The sequence below is a fragment of the Blennius ocellaris genome (assembly GCF_963422515.1).
Source record: "Blennius ocellaris genome assembly, chromosome: 6".
NCBI classification, from domain to species: Eukaryota; Metazoa; Chordata; class Actinopteri; order Blenniiformes; family Blenniidae; genus Blennius; species Blennius ocellaris.
The window spans coordinates 16,414,185-16,437,581 of NC_137655.1; the positions used below are offsets into that span (position 1 = coordinate 16,414,185).

Here is a 23,397-nt window from a genome sequence, read left to right on the forward strand (position 1 = left end):
CTGATGGGAGGCGCAACCGTCAGTCAAGCAGGGGAACTTCCTGTTTGACCGGCTGAGCTGCGCCTGTCTTTATAAACACCTTCATAACATGTGCAATTAATCGCTGCTCTATATTACAATGTTTATATTTTAGTCACCTTCACAAGGCAAAAATACTACTCAAAATATTGGACTTCATGTAGTATCTTCATCAAGGAATATGAATTTAAAAATGCAAAAAAAAATTGAAAAGTATTTCATTTAGTTTTTACGAAGATATAATACTGGACAGTTCATTGTAAACAAAATGATAAAATATGTAATGTGTTAGCTAAATGGGGGGGGGGGGGCATGGTTGCAGTGTAGCAGTTTACAACTCTTTGTTGCTGGTGTATTTTGTATTGAAGTCTGGATGGATGGATGGATGGATGGTGAAGCTTATCGGCTGAAAGTTCATTTTATTCGGAATATTTTAAAAGTAACTGGTAGAATTGAATACATTCGATACATATAAATAGCGGCTATAAATAACGAATTCGAAAATGCTTTAAATACAATTCAAAGTTGCTAAAAGATGGAAATTCTTTGACTCCACACCAGCTGTAATACCGCGCGCGCCCAGCAGATGGCGGCATTGCGTTGGCATCCGCCAACATCTGCTTGCAAGTTGCGCAACAACCGGTCGAAGCTCTGCGGAGCGGGAGTGGAGAAATGAGGAGACGTCACATGAGGTTTCCCGGAACTCCGACTGTTTTCTGAAAGTTTGTGTTTGGACTCGGTGGAATCTGCAGAGAAGACGGCCCGGATTCCCCCCCATACCGCCCCCCCACCGACCAGAAGACCCCTGAATGCCGGTATGTATGTATGTTTTTTTGGAGGCAGCAGTGACAGGCTGCAGCTCATTCTTCTCAGGGGTGATCTGACCTGCAGTCCTGTTGTTTTTTATTTATCCCTGCTGGATTCACGACCTCAATATGGAGCTGTTTATAAAGTGCGATTATGAGATCATTCCAGTAATCCAGTCTGTTTAGTCTGCCCAACCTTGAGGATCCAGTGCTGGTGACTGTTTTTCTGTCTCGTGCCACCATTCTTGCCATGTGCTTTTCTGCTTATCTCTCATCGAAACTGGGGGAAAGTCATTCATCATAAATAGTAACTTTCTTCCCCCCCTGCTGTGCTTCTTTTGTGCGCTATATACATGAAGGAATTGGCACATTTGTAAAATCAACTCACTGCATTTAAGTTTGTTTGTTTAACGTTGTTTGTATTTATTTTTTGATCAAGCAGTTTCTTTTCTTCTTTTTTAAAGATGGCAAATAAGTGCAGCAGCAGCTTGATCAGCTGATGTAACTGTTCAGGCTCCAATGAGCTGCAATTTTCATTAGAATTGAATAAAGAGTAAATATCATAATAACAGGGTTGTTATCATATATATATTATCTATCTATATATTGTCGTTTAGTTTGTTACATTTATGAGTTGTTTTATTGTGTATGCGCTGTTCATAATGAACAAAAAGGTTCTATCTATTAATGTACCAGGTAGATTAATAGTCATGTGGCATTTTAAAGGGTCTATACTGAAGAAAGTATGTTTATATTAATCCGGAAGGCTCTTTTCACTCAACCCCAGTGAGCTGGCCATAGACAATGAACAGGTTTTTAACATTTTTTTTTAAATATTTTCAAAGCAGAAATTTACTCTAGGAATCTTTTCGTCATGTTTCAGTCAAAATACCTTAAATCTGTGATCAATTTCTATATTTGTATGTGCTTTTATGAGGAGAAAGTGCCAAAAATGATCAAATGTGCAGCTGAATGACTTTCTTTTCAAATACTTCTCCTTGATTGTAGTTGCTTTGTTTAATTTCTAAATGTATATTTGCATATATATATATATATATATATATATATATATATATATATATATATATATATATATATATATATATATATGCTTTGTTTTTGGGTTTTTTTGCAACAAAATAAGTAAAACCATGACAGTAATATTACACATATAACAACATAAGTCAGAATACGCTTTACCTTCAGGAAAAGCTTTATAATAATGTAAAATATAAGGAATATTAAATAATATTGTACTGATTTCAATAACATTCCTGCATGGACTTTTCGGGTAGTCGATAAGACATTTGTTATTCTTCATTTATGCGGATGTTCAAAGAATATCAAACTTTTATTTGCATTATCTTATCTTATCTTATCTTATATTATCTTATATTCTATTCTATTCTATTCTATTCTATTCTATTGTAAGGAATGCTACCATTTCAAAATGTAAAGAATCAACACCAATGCAGCTCATCTTGAAAAGTTTTTTTTTGTTTGTTTTTTCAACCAAATCGTATATCAGTAAAGTAACGGGTAACATTTGATATTCTGGTACAAAGTTTATAGACGCTTCAGGCAAATCAGATGTAAGATCAAAGCTGTGTTTATGTGATTGATTTCTCATTTTATTCTTTACTTGTGGACATCTGGCCGCCAGGCCGCCATTGCTGCAGCGCTTACAGTCGCGCTCGCTATGAAGTGTGAAACTGCCAGTGGGGACTGCTGGAGTGCTCCCATATCCCAGTAACCCTGGCTTCTTGAGTGGTCAGACAATACCGGACCTGGTTCACAGAGTAAATGACCGCGGAGGCTAAGTATAGCACGAACACAAGTAAATCAGCAGCAAACAGTGGCTCCCCTCTGTGACAATGGAGGCATTCCCCACTGTGATGGATAGTAATCCCAATGAAGACCCAGGTAACAGCCTTTTAAAAGCTGTAATTGCCGAGCCGTAAATGGGGAAATCTGTGAAGAATAACAGAGCAACAATTTCCTGTAATGATGGAATTATTTCTTTACAAGATGCTTTTATGCTCTCGCGGACAAACAAAACGACGCGATAATCAATCTGCACGGTGCTGGTTTGGAAGCATTACGCTCATAACCCTGCCTTACATGTTTGGCTGCTCTGTGCACAAGAGGAGCTTCTTTTTTCTTTTTTTTTTTTAGTTGAATGTATAAAGAGAAAATGAGCATCATTTAAGTTGTTGGGGTTTTTTTTTGTTTGAAGACAGTTTCTCATCACAGCGTCTGGCTCTCTCTGGCCTTGTTGACTTGTGTTGGCGCGTCCCGTGACTTTGGCCTTATGATCACAGCATGCCAGGCGCGCCGGCATCGTCCGTGCACAAGAAGCCCACTGCTTCACTGGTGCCGGCGATGAGGCAGAGAGGACGAGTCAGGGGACGGTCACTTAAAGGCAGCGGCTTCAGTCCTGTAGTCCAGCCGCAGTGGCCTTCCAGCGACTCTTTGAAGCACTTGGGTTTGTTTTGTTTTTTTGTTTTTTTTACCACAGAGGACTTTGTTGTGAAATGGACTTCCTTCCTCTCCCCTTCCCCTCCCACCCCGCCCTTCAGAAGCCGAGTACTTTGAGCCGAGCGTCAGGATGAGATGTCTTCCCCCGGCGTGTCTTTCGTGCAAATCAAGTTTGATGACGTCCTCTTCTACGAGAACTGCGGCGGCGGCAGCTTCGGGAGTGTGTACCGGGCCCTGTGGATCTCCCAGGACAAAGAGGTGGCGGTGAAAAAACTGCTCAAGATTGAAAACGAGGTAGGAGTCGTAATTGCCCGGGGCTTTTTCCCATATACTTTTTAATTGTCAGTGTTGTAATCATTTTAATTGCTACCCCATTCAGCGAGATGTGGTGACTTCTGTACCCATCACTCACGGTCATTATACTCGCCCACTCTCAGAAATGTGCTGCTGCAAAAAAAAAAAAGAAAGAAAAGAAAAACATTATTGCCAAAATGAAATAATGTATTTGGCCCAATTACAGAGAGAGAGAGAGATAGAGAGAGAGAGAGAGAGAGAGAGAGAGAGAGACTGCTCTTGAAACCTCCTGAAAGCACAGACTCATTGTCTTAAAGACAAAAAAAAAAAAAAAAACGAATTATCTTTGCGGGGAATTTGTCTCACACTTGTTGGCCTGTGATGAGACATGGAGAAATGTATTCATCATTTCTTTTATGATACCGCAGAAAGGATCACCGGTATCCTTTCAACTTCACTCAAGTGTTTGAGAGATGATTGTTCTGTGAGAATAATAATGTAATCCTTTCACACTGCGCGTATTGTTCCTTTAATTATAGTGTTTGGTTACAATTAAATCAACTCATTTTTGTCGGGTTCCTGCTCGCTCGGGAAAAGGTTACACGTAACGGCTCTCTGGGTCAGAATTCTATATGAATATATCTTCAGGTGTATTTGGAGCCTCCTGGCAGTGTGGCTCCGAGGCCCGGCCAGTCCACCGCTGTCGTCCAAACACAAACGTCCTCGCAGCTATTTCATACGTCCATGGGAAAAGTTCGCGCAAACATTTATTACCTCCCGAGGGACGGAATAAACCCGCCTGACTTTTCCCTCGGGGGAATCTCGCCTGTGTTACTTTCGTGAGTATTTCAGTCTAATGTTTTCAATTCTCAATGGACGACTCTTCTAATGATCGCTTGGCTTTTTTTTTCTCCACCTTCGCCATGTCAGACGTTTCCGAACTTTGTTTTAGGTTTTTTTTTTTTTTTTTTTTGTAAATTGATTTCTAACCGAGTTTGTTATTCCAAAATGCACATTCTTAGACTGGCAGAGCAGCAAACGGAACGCAAACATGCACAGGTAGAACATGCAGAGCTCCACACAGAATCCAATCTGGACTTGAACTTTGACCCGGCGGTCTAAAGTGAGAGCTCCGTGTGGACCTTCTCACTGAATAGAATAGTTCATTGTTACTTTTGAAATATTGAATCGTAAAGTACAAGTATTACAGGTATCGAATTTAACTTTGATGATGTGTGTGTGTGTGTGTGTGTGTGTGTGTGTGTGTGTGTGTGTGTGTGTGTGTGTGTGTGTGTGTGTGTGTGTGTGTGTGTGTGTGTGTGTGTGTGTGTGTGTGTGTGTGTGTGTGTTCATCTCTCAGGCTGAAATCCTCAGCGTCCTCAGCCACCGTAACATCATCCAGTTTTATGGCGCCATCGTTGAGGCTCCCAACTATGGAATCGTTACCGGTAAGTGTTTATAAAATGCGGAGCGTCGCGCCGGTTCTCTCACGGTCGCTGTTCGCAAATGAGTCGCACTCGTCCGATTCCTTTACATGATGGGGAAAAAAATGCTGCAGCTGAAGCTGTTTTGCACCAGTTGGCTCTTGTGCATTGAATGGAGTAGAGGTTTCTATGGGAGCACCAATGAATGCCAGAGGCTTCAGGAAGGCCTCACACTCATACAGTAGCTGCGTGACCCTGTTTTTTTTGTCCGTATAGGTCAGAGCCAGAGAAAAATATAGCCGCCTGGGAAAAAAAAAAAAAAAAAAAAGCTCATGGACTGTGGAAATCACGAGAACAAGCATGACTCTGGTCAGACTCCAATCCAGCTGGTCATTTCTACTTCTGGAAATTTAGCACTCGGAGAGTGACGAACAGCGCGGAGCATCTTATAGCCAGATTTCAACCTTATTTGTGATTTTTATGCTGGAGCTTCGTGGGGGGGAAATGACCCCTTCAGGAATCTACCAACCTGCCTTTCAGCAGTTAACACTGAACCAAAAGGGGAAACAGTCTCCCGCTGATCATGAGACACGATCAGCTTCAGCCTCCCGAAAATAAAACATTTCTACCTTTAAAACCTGACTTTTGCGAATTAAGTATACTCGATATCAAGACGACACTCACTGGATGCTGATCCTCGCTGACAAATCATTAGTTAACCAGCCTTCCTTTTGTTCTACCGGCAAAAATCACGCTGCCAGTGTGACGAAGACCAGCTGGGACCCGACTGCAGTTTGCACAGTGGCTCCAGTCATGAAGTTGTCAAATAAGCCACGAAGTTTAACAAAAGGAGAAAAGAAATGTGGGGACAAACACGGATGAGGGTCAGGACCGTTGCAGGCTTCGTGATTAGCAGTTATTAGTTCTAAATACCAGCCCGTGCCGCAGGATTGACGGCTGTCAGAGACGCCCACACTGCGCTTTTCACACGAGCAGCGTCCAGTTTCATTTAATTATATGATAGTCAGCTGCCGTGAGTGTTGTGAGCAGAGAGTTGTTTTTTCTTTTCCTTCTGTTTCATGTGGCATTTAGCCGGAGAGTCGAAGTGTCAGCACTGTGAGGCGAATTGAGATCAAATGAAGTAAAAATGTTTTCGTTTTTTTTTAATATGTGCAGCTTATTACTTTAAACAGAAACATAAAAAAAGGTTTGAGATATTTTTCACATGTGGAAACAAAGGCAAAACAGTGGTGTAGAGCTGAATATTTGAAAATGTATTGTGTTTTTGTAATATAATGGAAAATGATGGTCAACTTTAGTGTACTGCATGAACAATACGTAAGTAGGTTTTACCTTCCGAGATGTTCTCACTGTGATTATTTTCCTTAATTTTAAGCATTATACAGATTGCAAAACAAAAAAATAGGGATTAATCTTTTAGAGGAGTGGCTCCCACATTTTTTTCTTATCTATAACTCTCCCAATTCACCTCTAATGACTTTTGACCTCCTTCTCCAGTGATTTTTCCAGGATTTCTGTTGAAACGACATCAGTCGGGTGAAACTTCACAAAAATATCACAGTGAAATCAAACTAAGTGTCATAATCTTATTATTAGTCTTCTTAAGCACATGCAGCCACTGTCGTGGGTATTTAACCAACTCTGGCTCATTTGTTGACCAAACTATTAAAAAAAAATTTTCCATGACATTTTGGATTTACTTTTTCATTTGAGCCACGCAGATTTACAAGACCCGGGTTTGAGTTTTGTGTAGAACAGTTACTACTGTTATTGTGTGGTGAGATCAGCGCTGACATTTTCTAAAACACAGCTGTCCTTAAACACCTCACACACACACACACACACACACACACACACACACACACACACACACACACACACACACACACACACACACACACACACACACACACACACACACACACACACACACACACACACATACACTAATCATCTGTTTGCTTTGAGATTCAAGGATGTTTCTTCACATTTCCTTCTTCTTGCGAAACAAAGCAAAAGAAGCTTCTTATCTTGAAATGACAACAAATCGCCAGCGGCTGAAAGTCCACGCAGCAGCTCGCTTCTGACGTGTCGGCGGCCGTTCGCTGTCCGTTGAGGGAAAAAACCTCTAAAACCGTCGTTGGAAATAGAGCCGCTCACGTCGGCCTTCACTCAATATTTACAGTGAACTAAACTCAGGCTTCCCCTCACAGTCAGCACTTTATTCTCCATTTTCTTTTTTCCATCATATAACATGGATTCTGCTGCTTTTGTGTCGATCTGTCAACATAAAACAGGTCAGATGGAAGTAAAAAAACCGCGGCGATTGTATTTACGGTAAATGAATCTGGAAAAACCAGTCGAACGAAAGTGAGTAAAACGGCAGAAAACACACAGGTGGTCATTGTCATTTTTTTTTTTTATGAAGCAGCTTTATTGTTTCCTGTATTACTTGAATCAAACACGAGGGTTCCGGTTGGCGGCAGAGCCGCCGGTTCCTTGTGACATCTCGTCGAGGGTCTCTGTCAAATATTTGGAATCGAGGTCTTTCCAATGGGATAGTTGTGCGAGGAGTGAAGAAAAATCGGAGATCATTAAAAAAAAATTTGACGACCGAACTGCACGAGAAAGCGGTCGTGACCCGTCCGTAGTATTTTGGAGCGGCGTTAAGCGAAAGGTCACGTTGTCAAGGAGCTGCGAGGTGTTTTCTGTTTATGGAGGCAGAATCTAATTAGCACCCGATACAGAGAAAATGTTTATAGGCGCCCTGACCACGCCGTGTCCACATTCATCAGCTGTGTTATAAATTTCCTCCGACTGTTGACACACGGCGTCACGCGGGACCTGCTCCTTCTGGCTCGCGGCTCCTATCTGCAGTCGGTTGAATGACCTGCTGGAGGTTAGCGGTTGTTGTCGTCACTCAAAAGAGCTGGGGGATCTGATCAATGTGTTGTTCCAGGTTAAAATCTGTGTGTGTGTGTATGTGTGTGTGTGTGTGTGACGATCACCGCATCGTTCCCGGTCACGCAAACGAGAGTAAAGCTTTCATGTGACATTAAAGTGCCGTTTACAGCAGAGCTTGTTATCTAAACAACGCAACTGTGCAAAAAGTCTCAACTTTTACATGCACGGGGGGGGGGGGGGGGAATTATCCTCCTGACGTAGGTTTGTCTCCGGTTCTCCTGGTAAATGACAAAAAGCCTGCGTGAAATTCTGTCTCGTCATAATAAAAGTCCTTTCCGTATTTTATGGTCTTTAATTAGGCTGTTGTCTCGGTGCCTGTCCGTGTTTACAGTACTGCTTTGGGTTATGATTGGGTTATTATCCACAAACACAAGGCTCCCGCTGGGTTTGCTGGTGCTTGTTTGTCTTGATTTAAATGCTTTACTTCACAAGATAGTGGCAACAGTTTTTTTTTTGTTTTTTTCTTCTCCCCCCTCTGCTCTACATGTCTTTGATTTACAAAGGTTTTATCAAAGCTTTGTCTCGGTGTCCACAATGGAGTTATGGAGGAGATTGTGCAAAAGCTTTTTAAGTTTTGCACACTTTTTTAATGGGCACTTACCAATAAGTTTATGGAAGCTTTAAAATTTAAAAAAGCCCCCAAAAAAACAAAACAACGTTTCTTCTCCAATGACAATGTGATGAACCCGTGTCGAGGCCGGGGAGCTCGTCCAACAGCGACAGATCTGGCCGAAAGTCAAATTTCAGCGGTTTTCACACAATACTCTGACATACTGCACCGCCGTGTCTAATGTAGCGCTCAAGGAAACAGTTTTGTTACTGTCACTTTTCTCTTCGCGTGTCTTTCGCATCCATCCTTTATATCGCTTTATCCAAACACAGAGAAGTACACTGCAGCCTTGTGTGTGTGTGTGTGTGATTGTTCACATTGTTTGATTTGGGATTTGTCTTTTCAGAGTATGCGAGCGGCGGCTCGCTGTACGATTATCTGTCCAGTGACGAGAGCGAAGACATAGACATGGGCCAGATCATGACGTGGGCTGCAGAGATTGCCAGAGGTGAATCTGAAACTCATTTCCTTTGTTTGAAAATCTCTAAATAACGGCAAACAGCAGCCGAGGGTCAACTGAGTCAACACCCTGCACGATGGACAGTATTTTATGTCGTCAAGATCACGCTATTGAAGAGAAATTTGCTCATTTTGGTAGTAAAAAGTAGAAATAGTTAAAGAAATATGTTATATGGAGTGATTGACTTTATGTCCGGAAGTGTAAAACTGGAAAAAGTCAAACTACTACTTGAATTTGAAGAGGATTTCTTCCCTGGAGAAACTTGATTTCTTCTGTTTTTTGCACACTTCAAATGTTTAAAATGTCTAAAAGGTCATGAGAGTAGAAGTGAATTTTGGTTGCACGTGAGGACCAATTTTGCATACGCAATATCACGATTTATGTGAATAAATTGGAGCATTTACGCTTATTATATCGATGATCTCGTTGCTTCAACCGTCATGTAGTGAACACGTTATCGTGTTAGTTTAGAATGTATTAAATGGCCTGATCTTCACCTTCACCACATTGAACGTATCGACCTCATTACATTCATCCTTTATGTTGTTTCCATTTTAGGAATGCACTATTTGCATTCAGAGGCTCCAGTTAAGGTGATCCACAGAGACCTGAAATCCAGAAATGGTCAGTCGCTTCATTCCTTACATACACACTGAGGAAAACATCCGAGAGAAAATCTTTTAACTCTTCATGTCGTCTCTGTCTTTCAGTTGTTTTAACTGCTGACAAAGTCCTCAAGGTAAGTAATTCATTTGACTTTTTTTTTTTTGCCCCCCCCCCCGAGATGTTAATATTGAACACATCAGATCGGACCTCAGCTTTCCCAGACGGTGAAGGTGAACGTCATGCTGTTGTGTTATTTATCTCTGGTATATGGACACAAGAGGGCAGTGACTAACTTAGCATGAACTCGAACTCGCCGACAGTCACTGGTGAGTCCTGCTCATGGTTTGGTTGATGAGGAGAGAGGAGGAAAATAAAAAGGGAAATTGTACAGAGGACTGTTGGAACGACTTCCTCAATTATGTGTCATGTTGCTGATCTCTTTGCTTCATCAAGATATTCATTATTCAATATTCAAAGGCCATTGTGGTTCCTTTCAGCAGCCTTGCATGACATAAGAACCTGCTGACATTGATCCATTGATTCTATTTTATTCATTTGACTCACGTACAATAAATCTCATCGTTTGACACACATTCACGCCTGCATTTGCCTACATGTATATATGCATATATCCTAATATACATGTTATTTTTTGGGGATTATTCTGTATATCATAAGCAATGTACCTCCATTAATGAGTATTTCATATCCTTCTTGGTGGTTATCGTTGATCATTGAAGAGTTTTCTGGTGTAACTTTCTTACAAATGTCACTTCGGCTCATTCGTCTTGATTTCTGTTTGTCGTCACTTCAGATCTGTGACTTTGGAGCGTCAAAGTTTTTGACCCACACGACACACATGTCGCTGGTGGGCACGTTTCCCTGGATGGCTCCGGAGGTGATCCAGAGTTTGCCCGTGTCTGAAACCTGTGACACCTTTTCCTACGGTGTGGTGAGTTGAGAAATCTTTTGTTTTTCATCCAGACTGGTGGAATATTTGTTTTGGCTTTAGGTTATCTGAATATTTCAAACTTCATCGTGACAATCACCTACCTGACTTAGTGTGGAGGGATGCAAAAAAATGTTCTAGGAATAGAAAAGTATGGAAAAGGAGAGACGCCACAAGGTCATGCGGTGGTTTTTGGTTTTCTTCTCACAGAAATCAGTGAGTGCACAAAGTTAGTTATTTTATTCTGTTAGTTACTCTTTCCAGTGACTCACATTGACAGTTTCTGAAGGTCCTTTATTTTTTAGTTGTTTTGAAGCTACTAGAAGTTTTTTTTTTACCAATCCTTTGTCTTCAGATTTGGTGAAAATGACTCATAATGGAGCAACCAGGATTACACAGACGAATGATGAACTCAAAAGTTGCTGCGAACAACCTGAGTTGGAAAAGTCAGAATCCATCTGGGAAAAGCTTTTTCAGATAATTTGACTTTTTTTTTTTTTAATGTCAGTCAGAGTCAAAGTATGGAAAATCTTATTAAATACAATGATTGTATTCAAAGAAGCTGCACTCAGTGGTGGCTGAATAAAAAAAACAGTTGTGTGGTGAATAGTCCAACTTGTATTTATATTTCAGCAATTTCTTTTCCCGGCTTAAGTGGACAAAAGTTGCAATTTTGACCTTTGCAAACTTGCATCTTGTCAGAAACTTTGTGTGTTAAAAAAAAAAACACTGCTAAGGGTTACCTTAATCTTATTTCAGAATTTCATTTTGTGTAGTACACGAGGGAATGACTCTTTTTAAAATTGCAAGGCATCTAAAAAATTATGTTTGATCAAATCTATGTTGGATTTTACAATCGGAACAATGAGTGCGATTGCAGTGAATGAGTTTTCTGTGCAACGTGCAGCCGAATGATTGCGAGTTTAAAGTGTGCAGTTTCTCCCTGCGGCACTTTCACGAGGAGCTGATTTCTATAGTAAAATACATACATGTAATGAGAGGCAGCTGGCAAGAGGCTGAAATCCAGGAGTGCGCTGCACGTATGCAGTGAAGACTTTTTGATGTTTGAAACACGGCTCTTTGCCACCTTTTCATGGTGTCACTTGTAAGGCGTTGACGCAGGTTGTTATTTTTGACTCGTGAATACCAACTGAAAGGAAGCCAAATTATCAAGGCAGAGCTGTTATTGTACTTCAGGGACCATTAAAGCCATGGGAGCTAATATGGATCTTTTTTTGTAGTATTTTCCAGGTTGCGTTTGGGCTCCCCGAGGAACCTATAAATGTTCCTAATGATTATTTTTGCAGAATTCGAACGCCGTATCCAGTTTAAACAACAAATACTCACCTGCTCACAAGTATTTATATATTTCTGAGTTGTTGTTGTTGTCTTTTTGTTTTGTTTTTGTTTTTGCAAAACAACTAATCCTCCCACATGCATGTAAGCGTACAGTATTTCAATATTGTGATTTTGTTTACTGACCTTGGCTCTTGGCGTCTTGTGACAGGTGCTCTGGGAGATGCTCACTCGTGAGATACCCTTCAAAGGCCTGGAAGGTTTACAAGTGGCCTGGCTGGTGGTGGAGAAGCACGAGGTATTTAACAAGCGTGTTGGCGGAGCACCGACCCTCACAAATGGAGGACTATCGTCACATATGCACACACTCTATCGATCCATAACATTATCACCGCCGGCTTGACAAAGTGTTGGTCCCTTTTTATCTAAATCATCAACTTTGGGGATAAAATGTCGCCTCATATTTTCCAGCCACGAGCAGATGTCATGATAAAGAAATAGTTCTGTTAATTTAATTTCATGTCATAGCAGATCTGTGTCTGTTTCCTTCAGACATGGCATTTGGAGGGCAGTAATCCTTTTTATTGTTTGTTTTTGTGGAACTTGAAACAAGAGGATGCTCAATTCTTTTAAAGGGGTCATATTATCCATCTTTTCAACACTTTCACATGGTCTCATTGGTCTAAAAATGTTGCATTCAAAGTTTATTGTTCCCAAATCCAACTTTTCCTTGATCTTCCTCCATTAGAATATTGGATCATAGGAGCTGCATTTCAGAATCTGCTGTGTCTGTGTGAGCTGGACTGGCTCCGCCCACACATGCCCGTCTCGGGAAGAGGAGGAAGTACTTCCTCTCGTGGTGCCATGTGCCAGAGCAGAGGTGCCTGATTGTTGGAGGGTCAAACGAAGGACCGACCTTGATAGGGAATGGCCAGACCCTCGATGACACTATATGGGGTTTGATTTCTGATTGGCTCATTGGAGCAACGCACTTAAAAAAAAAATAAACAAGCCAGGGAGAGAGAGGACGGTCACTTCTGGGACGTCATTCCAGGTTTAGGGATGATTATTACTGTTGTAAAATGAATTTTGCACAATATGACCCCTTTAAAATATCAGCCCTCTCCTTTGACATTTGAAGATAAATATTCTCCTTGTGTCTGTGGTTTCAAGCATGAAATAAAGTCATGAGACCTTCAGCTTCGGCTAGAAACAGAGAAGACTTGTTTGATGAGACAAAGAAGATGAGAATTGGAATATTTAGTGAAGTTGTAAGATTCACCAGGCTGGAATTAGCTGGTTAACTTCTGTCTTGATGTCCTCATGACTGTTTCCTGAAACGGCCTTATAAGACACGATTACACATTGTAAGTGTGCGTGTGTGTGTGTGTGTGTGTGTGTGTGTGTGTGTGTGTGTGTGTGTGTGTGTGTGTGTGTGTGTGTGTGTGTGTGTGTGTGTGTGTGTGTGTGTGTGTGTGTGTGTGTGTGTGTGTGTGTGTGTGTGTGTGTGTGTGTGTGTGTGTGTGTGTGTGTGTGTTCTGCAGAGGTTAACCATCCCCAGCAGCTGTCCCGCCAGCTTCGCTGGACTGATGAGAAATTGTTGGGCAACAGAGCCGAAAGTAAGACAAACATCTCCGGCGTCTCCAGTTGACGTTGATGTTTTCACTGGCGTCCCATTCACTGGCGTCTCTGTGTTTATTTAGGAGAGGCTGATGTTCAAGCAGATCCTCTCCACCTTGGAGTCCATGTCAAACGACAGCCAACTTCCTCAACAGTGCAACTCTTTCCTTCACAACAAGGCTGAATGGAGGTAATGTGATCAGCTATTCTCCAGCCCCACTAAATGTATTTATAACCCTCTTTTTTTTTTTTTTTTCTCACCAATATACTGCCTCAGCCTAAGGAAATGTGCAACTGTTGAAGAAGAATGATGTGGAAATGTAGCCGATGGGGGCCGCGAAACACAAAAAAGGACTTGAAATCGTGCATATAGATCTTTAATAATTACACTGATAGCTACATAAAGACATGAAAACCCCCCAAAGAATCATCCATCTGGGTATACTTCCTCTCTTTATCCATAAGACCCTAAAAATAATCACCATCTTTTTCAAGTAGAAGTGTTTAATTGGCCTGTATGAGCAGCTGGAGGTTTGGTGATGTTCAGCACAGCCTGAGTCTCAGCTGTTACTTTATTCTCTGTCTGCCTCTGCGGGCCTTGTCTGCGCTCTGAGGTTTTTTTTTTTTTTTTGCCCCCCCCCACCCTCAGAAGTTATGCTGGTGGCATCTTGTCCAAGCAGCCATCTGCAGGTGGAGCAGGTTGGGCTGAATCTCAGGAAGGGAATAGAGGAAAGTGGCAATAAGCAACATCGAGAAACTCACTTGTTTTGTTGTTTTTTGGGTTTTTTTTCCCCCCCCGGAGAAGTTTGATACGTTTGCTGGCTCAAAGTGAAAGAAGAGGATTTTCAGAAATGAGATTTTAGATCATCTGGAGATTTGTTGTGCTCGTTCTTACTTTGCTCAGGTGTGCCCGCGAGCAGCGCGCCGTGCAGGCCGTGGGTGTTGTTCAATTCTTCTCAATTGTACTTCAGCTCGTCGGCCTAAAAAAGAATAAACGCCTGGCGATATTGAAGCGCCTCAGCCGGCAGCTCAAACGTAGCATTACACAATTTGTGTTTGTAGTCTCTTTTTTTGCACAGAATAACACTTTGTTGTGGTAATCCTTCAGGCCGCCTGATAGATGGAGTTTATACCTTTTGTTTTCAACAAATTTCGGGCCCAAAGTGTTTTTCTCCTTGCGCGATGAATAACAACAGAATGCAACACGTTCTGCTTTCTGTCATCAAGCTGTGGCTGCCAGAGCCAAAACTGTGATCCTAAAGATGCTCAGTGGACCTTTAAAGTGTCGTGGACGTTTGGATTCGCACGTCGTTTGAATACAACGCCGCCACTTTCGCTCCGCAAATTTGAAAGTTACGAAACAGGAGTGTGTCGTTCCAAAGACAACAACAGGGTCGTCTTTGCCCGTTTTTGGTGTGGATTGATTGTTTTTGTGCTGAAGGTGGGGCAGACCTGACGGTGCAGGGCGGCGGTGAAACGCAGAGGGGGGGGGGGCCTCGTCAGGAAAAAGTGGGAAGCGCGAGCACATGATGTGTGAGGCTGACTGTGGCGGACATTGTCTGAGCCGGGACGATCGGGGCGGAGGAATTGGGCGACTGAGGCTGGACCTTCCTGTCTGGACTGCATGAGTTTCTGGCCAGAGTGTGGGAACACACTTTCTTTTTTTTTTTTTAGACTGCTGAAGGTCAGCTGAGATTTTTACAGCGCAGCCCCATCTGCTGGCTAAAACAATCCTCCATGACATGAGATGAGCATCAAACATAAATGCAGTTTCTCAACACGATAAGAGTTTGCAAATTATAGTGAGACTCAAACGTGTGACTCGTTACTCCGAGTGAGTGATTCTAACATTACCGTCTTGTAGCAAAGTAAAACCTCCTCTTTACCAGAAAGACACTTTTGATGTTCCGAGGTGGCAACTTCCTGCTTTTATCCACTAAATTTAGCTGATGTGTCAGAACAAATAACACGATTTGAAACCATAGGTGGTCGGAAATTGAGTGACAAGTAGCCACTCATGTTGCTCGGTAATCTGGGTCTAACTCTCAGTATCATAAAGGTAGACGACCCCCTCCCCCCCAGCGGTTTTGGGGCGTCGCAGAAAGATGAACCGGACGGAGAAGGAACGACTCTGAAACTAAATCAGCTGATCGGAAGCGACGAGCAAACACAGCCACCAATCTGAGCACTCAAACACAAAATAACCACATGATCATGGCGCAAACTTCTGACTCTTGAGACTCTTCATCTGTCGGTGCGTGTCGTTATTTGTTGCTAAACAAAGGTCTGCTTGTCTGCGGGACGACACAGTGGCCAATAAATAAATAAATAAATAATTAAGCTCTCGGTGCATAAAAAAAAGAAACATCAGTCATTTAATTCCAGCCTTTTAAATGTTGCCATGCTTCTGCCGTTAGGTGTGAGATTGAAGCCACACTTGAGCGGCTGAAGAAGCTGGAGAGAGACCTGAGTACCAAAGAGCAGGAGCTGAAGGAGCGCGAGCGGCGTCTGAAGATGTGGGAGCGCAAACTGATTGAGCAGTCCAACACCCCGGTGAGTTCCTCATTACCGTCTCTTCACTTTTGGTCCACCTTCACCTCCGGGGACGCTCCGCCTCGCCGTGTCAAGTGCGGCGGGCAACTTTATCTGCGTCATCTGCATTTGTTTCTCCCCCCGCCCCCCCCCCCCCAGAAGACACTACGAATTCCCCTTAAAAACCTTTTCTTAAGTCAAGTTGGAATATAAAATAGAGGATGGGGGGGGAAAAAAAATCATAAAGAGAATAACATTTTGAGTCATTATGGATCGTATGAACTGTTGACGGCGCCGCGTTGACATGCAGGGGGTGTCGGTGCGGCTGAATAAGTACATTTGCATCACGGTGCACTGAATGAATGCAGATGGATTTAAGTCGAAGCGTGCGCTCACATGCAGCCCGAGCTTTGCTGCGTTCTTTTGCTTTTCTTTGGTATTCATTAAAGATCGACATGCGCGCGTCTCTTATGTGATGCTTTGTTTATGAATTACATCGAGCCACAAAGCTTTCATGATGCACCGTCAACAAGTGGGATTTTTTTCGTTGTTGTTTAAATGACTTCTTGATGGGTTTTTTTTCACATTAACCCTTAATGGGAAAAGAGAAAAAAAACTTTCAAACTAATCATTATTAAGTTCATAACTTTTATGATTGTGGACCCTTTGAAAACTAGTTTGTTCAATATAATGTCTTTTTTTTTTGTTCGATTTATGTTTTTCAACAGATCTTATGACATGTTAGTTGTATTTTTGAAGACTCACTCCTCAAGGTAAAAAAAGTAGGTCTTGAAATATTCTTTAACCATCCAAGCGTTAAACTTCTCCATGATCAAATACGTCAATGGGTAACCTTTAGACTGTTCACTGGTATTGTTGGAAATGTGTGTAGAGACCAATTGTCAATAAAAAAAAAGTGTAACATCTTCATATATGGCCTGCATCTGTTACAATAGTTAGAATGCCTTAAAGGTTGTTTTACGATTCACATATTTAATCTTTGGTTCTTTGAATTAAGGTCATTTAGGGAATCAATAGAAAGCCACAGAAATCTGTGTCAGTAGTTTTGGTCACATGTTTCTTTCACCTGATCAATCCTGGCAATCTTATGCAACACATCGCTTGACGAAGCCAGACTGATCTATTAAATTATTCACGGAATAAATGAGTATTAATGTACGTCTATACATGCATCTTCTGTACAAGTTTATCTAGTTTAGTTGTTTTCGGAGTCGAGTGACTTCAATTCATTTCCTTTGTTTCTGTGGGTGAAAGACAGAATGTCCATGACCTGTGACTGCATGCCCAAATCATATACAATGTGTATATCTTAACTTTGGAAAAGGATAATGACATTCTTTTCTCCTCTCACAGCTTTTCCCGTCAACCTTGCTTAAAACCTTCTGTATTTCTAAATTCCATCCCAGATTCGAAATGCTCTTCTTTCTTCTCTTCCTTTCACTCGGTGGTATGAAACTGATTATTTCTTTTACTTTTCTGTCCCCTCTTCTTTTTTTTCCTCCTGTCACCCCTGTGCCCCCCCCCCCCCCCTCCCCCCCCCCCTCCCCCGCTCTCCTCTTGTGTCGCCTCTCAGCTCTTCTTACCCGGGGCTAAAAAGATAAGTCAGTCGTTCTATCAGTCTAAGACGGAGGAGTCAAACAGTTCACAGCTGTCGTGTCAGATCAGGACCTCCGGTACTGAGGAGGTGAACCTGCAGTCGGTGATGAGGGGCTTTGAGGACGTGTTTTCTTTGGACTTTGGCCGGCCCGTGCTGCACTCGGGAATACGGGTCAACATGCGAGCCAAGCAGAACTCGTCCCGGTCCAGCCGCATCAGAGAAGGACACAAAATCCACACGGCTTTGGGACTGGGACGCTTCCTCTGGTCTGAGGACAGTGAATGACGCTCCGTTGTTGCTTTAATTAGTCCGCCCGCATCGACGGACGCTGTACTGAGAGCTCACTTGACGCGTCGCTGTAATGTGGAGGCCACGTAACCAGACCCTCGTTGACAAACGGGAATAAACCAAATATTGCAATTAATCCCCGCTTCGCCATTTCAAAGCACACATCCTCTGCTCCTCACAGCATATTGATGAACATTCAGAGGCCCACAAATATAGACACACTATTAGAATATATTTGAATCCCTCCAGCTGTGGATATTATGGATGCAATTTACTGTATGCCTAATGTTCTGGATGTATAGTGCCATGCTGTGAAGAAAGAGCCTTGTGAGCCTGTTGCTTAGAGAAGGCTAGGCTTTTATGATGAAGTGACATTTTCCTGACATTAAGATTGGCCAATTTGTTCTGGATGTGGTGGAGTGCAGTTGTTGAGACGCAGTCTCTTACCGGGATGAGAAAGTACATGTTTTTTTTCCCTCTGACTGACCTGGGTTCAAAACAGTAGGAGAGGGACTTTGCCGTGTGACTGTCGGCTTCATTGTCTTGTTATTTTCAAAACAGGATGCCTCCTTGGTGCCCAAAAAGATTCACTCGCCGCCAAAGAATTAAAACTAGGGAATCTATTGGAATACATTTTTAAAACACATTTTAAAGCTTTGCGCCACGTGGTCCTGCAAAACATTACAGTAGAGGAAACCGTGTTAGTGTTATGGTTCAGTGAGGTGTCATGCTTCACCTGGGGACAGGACATGCTTCTATGAGCAGAGCACGTCCAATTGTCTCCTCCAGTTGTTCTAATCAGTCTGTCTCATGAGGACAGTAATCCTCCGTGTTCCTGTGTGAGCGAATAATCCCGTTCAGCCTTTTTTTCTCTCGTGCCAAATATAAGCATATAATTCCCAAACATGTTGTACTCGACGTGACGATTAGCTCAGATTCAGTGTTTGCTTTACACTCCGCAAAGTCCAGTTTTTTTTTTTCTTCAGCTCTTGCTGAAATGATAGACCTTCACTGTGTTGGTTAGTTTTTTTTCCATCAGTGTTTTATTTATACTGCATTTCATTAATTTTATCATTTTATTTTGCTTTGTGTTGTTTTGTCCAGGATCCATTTGACAACTACCTATAGAACACACGCGGCAGTGCATTGAGTTTGTATCACTGCTTTTAACAACCATTGCTGAAGTGTTAATAATACAAGACAGAACGACGCGTGACTGAAAATGTTTTAATTAAAACTGTGAAACATACTGCTTCATGTTACTTCTTTTTGGAGTTTTTTTTTTTTACACTGACTTAATGTCATTATAACTAACAGCATGCACAGCCTGGTTGCTCAACATCTAAATGAGCATTGAGCGACTTTGTTGTGGTGTGAGGGCCACAACGTCCTCCTCTTTACCAGAGTGACAGATTTTAACAGAGCCCTTCTACCGCAGCGATTTATGAGTAATGGAACTGATAATGTCATGTAAAGTGCCAACGAAAGTCTGCGTATAAACTTAAATGGGTGAAAACACACGAATTTGACTTTTCTCACCTTACAATGTTGTTTTACAATATTTGAGGTTGTAAATTGACGTCGGGGTTCAAATGGGGTTAATTGACCTTCCCCCTGACGTCGCCCATTTTTGAAAATGATCTCACAAAGAAAGCAGAAAGGAGACGCATGAGGACCGGCAGCTGCCCATGACTGATCTACATAGTCCACTTGGGGGCAGAATTGTGTGAACTAAACCCAACTGCCAACTCTTTTTTTTTTTCTCTCCCCCATTTTTTGCACACAAACCCTGAACAGAAAATGTGTCCTTATTTTAGATTTTGGACTTTTTTGTCCAGTGCAAATGTGAAGGACGATAAATTCAGCAGCATGGCTGCTCATCTGCGAAACACAATAATCCTTTTTAAACGTGATATTAAGTCACGCCAGTGAGACTGTGTGACAGCGGCACGGTGTTTTTGAATGTGTTTACAACTGAACTGCATCACTGGAGGAGGCGGAAAAGCACTGTAGGGCTGAGTGGCTTTATGAGGCAGCCGCCTGCACTGAAATGTATGGCAGCGGCTGTTGATTGAGACCCACATTTATGGATAATCTGAGCTGATGCCGGATGCCGTGGGAAGAAGACAGTGAATGGGGATTACTCATTCATCGAGTCCTCTTTTCTCCAATTCCCCCATTGCATTATCTCTGTCATGGCACACCAGTCTCATAGTCACACTGATGAAATCTTTATTTTGGCTGGCAACTTTCTGCTTGATTACATTTAATGAGCAATAAATATGTTTTTTTTATTATTTTTCAGCCAAATAGATCCCGTTAGATCAGTCGGATGGACATTTCAGTTTTATATTCGACCATTAAATACGAGGCTTGTTGATCGTATAGCACAATAACTGAAAAAGTAATGGTTGTGAAGCTGCGAAAACACAGATATTTGCCATTTTTATTAACATATACTTGAGTCTTGGTGAGTTTTACTGTCGGGACCTGGCTGCCATAAACACACATTCATCATGTGTGTGTCCTTGCACATTCTGTCATTTTGTTTGTTTCCCTGCAGCTGCTGCCCACTCTTGACATTTTTACCTGGACAGAGGAGGATGTGGTAAGTATCAGTATGTGCTTATTTGGAACTGATGCATCGATTTACATCTTTCCCATGAGAAAACTAGAGTTTTTTTTTTAATACTAATATACAAGTATTTTGTTCCTTCAGTATTTCTGGATGCAGCAGATATTCGGTGCAGGTTTGTTCCCTTTTTTTTTCCCGAGTGGTTCACATCTTACATTGAACTTCCTGTTTGTTTGTGCAAAGTCATTTCTAGGCTGTTTACCCCCCCCTCCCCCTCGTCTTTGTCAGGAGATGGTACATGTGGCATGCAGCTTTATGCCGACCTGTTCAAAGAGAATCACATTACGGGAAAGAGGCTGCTATTGCTCACGGAAAATGATATGCGGGACATGGGGGTCAAGTCCAAAGGTCACGTCATGCACCTTAAGGCAAGACATCTCTAATCATTAACCCCCGACATGGCAACTCTTTCTTAACACACATTTAAAGGAGCTGGACTGTTTAAAATCACAAATAAAGGAGGTGTTCTTGTTTTGGCAGGCTGAAATTGAAAAGCTTACCCACGACTACCTTGGGTTTGTCCACTTCCCACCTCTATTGAAGGTTCAAAGTTTCTTCTATTCCCTATTCATGGCTTTATCATTTTCCGCCGAGCGTGTTTTGGCTTACACGTCTTTTCTTCCAAAAGGATGAGCTGGAGAAGGAGGTGGAACAGAGCAAAACTGTCAGTCTGGAGCTGGTGTTTGGGTACCACTGGAAACCAGGAACGGGAAAGTCTGTAAGTCTGTAAAGAAATGCCGTCAAACACTCGACTCCGGCGCATTCTGCAGCTGTGTGCATGCGGCGTCGCTTCTCATTGGCTCTGTGCAACCAGAAACATAATGGCAATCACAAAGAAATGCTCTATCCACTTTGAGCATTATTGTAATGATAGATACCCTCTGAGGAGATGAACAGAATCTTTTTTTGTGAGACTGAATCAGCCCCCTACTATTGAAGCTGTTTGTTCTGAGGATTCGCGATGGCGGCTGTTATAGTGACCATTGACGGCATCACGAGACATGTATTAAGCCAGACAAATAAACATTTCATTCTCAGCCATGTAGCACATCCACCTCAACTTGCTCACAGCCCTTTGTTAGGGTCTCAAACTGTGGTGTTTGAATTTAATCAAAAATAGCCCATTTAGCCAGAAGTCATTTTCTTTTAAAAGGCAAACGTTATTTAATCTTTCAGCTGTTCATTGTCCCATCATAAATAGTCCTCTTTCAGTGTGTTCGGCAGGGCTGAAACGAGCCTGCTAATTGCCTCCCATTTCTTCTGACATGTGGTGGTTTAGTGGGTAGAAAACACAGCAGGGAGAAGGAAACAGGAGGCTGAGAAAATGAGAGCTAATTATTTTCCCCTGCCTGGTGTCAGGTTCCGTGTCAGCCTTGTTTTTACAAACTGGAAGGTTTTTTGCACTAAATAAAACAAACCCGCACTACATTTTTTTTTCTTTTTTTTTTTTTTTCTTTCCCTTCGCCCCTCTTTGCTGGCGATGTCATGGAAGCAGCTGCACTTCTCAAAGACAAAATGAGGGCCTGCGATTGTGCGGCCACCATCTGACAGCCACTGAGGGTCCCCTACTAATGAGGATATCACCGTGCAGCCAAGTGAAAGGTGCTGAATTATGTATGAGTTGTCATTAGACGCACTCGGGTCCTAGGCATCATTACCAGACATTGTTTCTGCTGGAGTGATTAGACTCGCATAGACCTGGGAGCCCCAGTGCGACCGTCCAGGGCCGACACCAGGCCAGCGCAGGGCCACCGGTGTGTTTCTGAGCCAGAGCCCTTGCCGGAGCTCCCCCCCCCCCTCCCCCCCGTTTTTTGAGCCGCTTCCCCAGCCCCTGGGGACGACGACGGAGAGGGCGAAGGCTCCTCAGACAAGTGTGTTAGTGCCACTCCTCAGATGTCTTTCTCTGTGATCATTACACAATGGATTGGCCCGTGCCATGAACCCTTGGTGGTTAAGCAGTGACCTGTGGCTTCGCGGGCAGCTTGAAGGGATTGGTGGAATCATTACTGCATCGTCAGCATTCAATATGCAGAAGAAGAGGGCTGGGGAATTGCTCATATTGTTGCCTCCCAGTTTGATGTGTGCCATCTGCACCAGTGCATTAAAAAAAAAAGAGAAAGACATATATTTCTCCTTATTGCCTCAGATCAACCTGTTTCCTCCTTTTAGAAGACATGTTCAGTGTTTCGGATTTATATCGTCGACGTAGAATATTTGTTATTGCCTTTTTACAGTATTTTGGAGTGCAGAAGCAAATCGGACAACAATGCCTACGGATTACATTTAATTAAAGTGTCCATTTTTGTTTCCTTGCAATGATTGTATAGAGGTTTTTTATTCTACCTTATGTCCTCATTGTGTGACTTTTTTTTTTGGTCACCAACTTGCCACTGCTGTTAAACTACCTGTAGGCTGTGCTGTTGGTTTGTATACTAGATTAACAAAATTCTTCACACAGAATAGTACAATTAGGAAGTTTTCCTTGCGACAGAAGAATCCTCACCATCTCATCATTAACTTTTCATCTCGCAGGACTGCAAGTGGAAATTGTACATGGAACTTGACGGCGACGACGTTGCCGTAACTTACATCAAAGATGTCGTCTTCAACGCCAACCGTCCGGATGTGGAAATCCTCCGCATGGCTAAGGTCTTGTTAAAATGTATTTTGTGAATGTAATTTCTTTTTTCCAAACGTATTCTGGTCTGATCTGGACAATGAAGTAAATCTTTTCATGCAGCCGCCTTTTGTGATGGACAAATGGATTGTTGGAATACA

The 23,397-nt window shown here is 42.3% G+C and overlaps 1 protein-coding gene across 2 annotated transcripts; it reads left to right on the forward strand.

Annotated features, from left to right (window-relative positions):
• Positions 1–809: 809 nt before the first annotated feature.
• On the forward strand, positions 810–22,202 carry map3k20a (mitogen-activated protein kinase kinase kinase 20a). Of its 2 annotated transcripts, XM_080498498.1 has the most exons (17): positions 810–833; positions 3,404–3,596; positions 4,957–5,044; positions 8,962–9,063; positions 9,634–9,699; positions 9,786–9,814; positions 10,496–10,633; positions 12,138–12,224; positions 13,471–13,545; positions 13,630–13,736; positions 15,964–16,099; positions 20,548–20,592; positions 20,704–20,734; positions 20,848–20,987; positions 21,100–21,162; positions 21,248–21,337; positions 22,115–22,202. In XM_080498498.1, the coding sequence occupies exons 2-17, from the start codon at positions 3,438–3,440 to the stop codon at positions 22,136–22,138; spliced, it is 1,380 nt and encodes a 459-aa protein (XP_080354624.1). In that variant the 5' UTR covers positions 810–833; positions 3,404–3,437; the 3' UTR covers positions 22,139–22,202. The 2 variants fall into 2 exon arrangements, with proteins under 2 accessions (XP_080354624.1, XP_080354625.1); XM_080498499.1 differs by lacking the exons at positions 20,548–20,592; positions 20,704–20,734; positions 20,848–20,987; ... (1 more) ...; positions 21,248–21,337; positions 22,115–22,202 and adding an exon at positions 17,673–19,149.
• Positions 22,203–23,397: the final 1,195 nt, after the last annotated feature.

Coding starts and splice junctions, on each gene's coding strand:
- map3k20a (XM_080498498.1), top strand. CDS start 3,438: ATGTCTTCCCCCGGCGTGTCTTTCGTGCAAATCAAGTTTGATGACGTC. Junction 16,100..20,547: donor TTGAGCAGTCCAACACCCCG/GTGAGTTCCTCA, acceptor GTTTCCCTGCAG/CTGCTGCCCACTCTTGACAT. Junction 21,163..21,247: donor ACTTCCCACCTCTATTGAAG/GTTCAAAGTTTC, acceptor TTCTTCCAAAAG/GATGAGCTGGAGAAGGAGGT.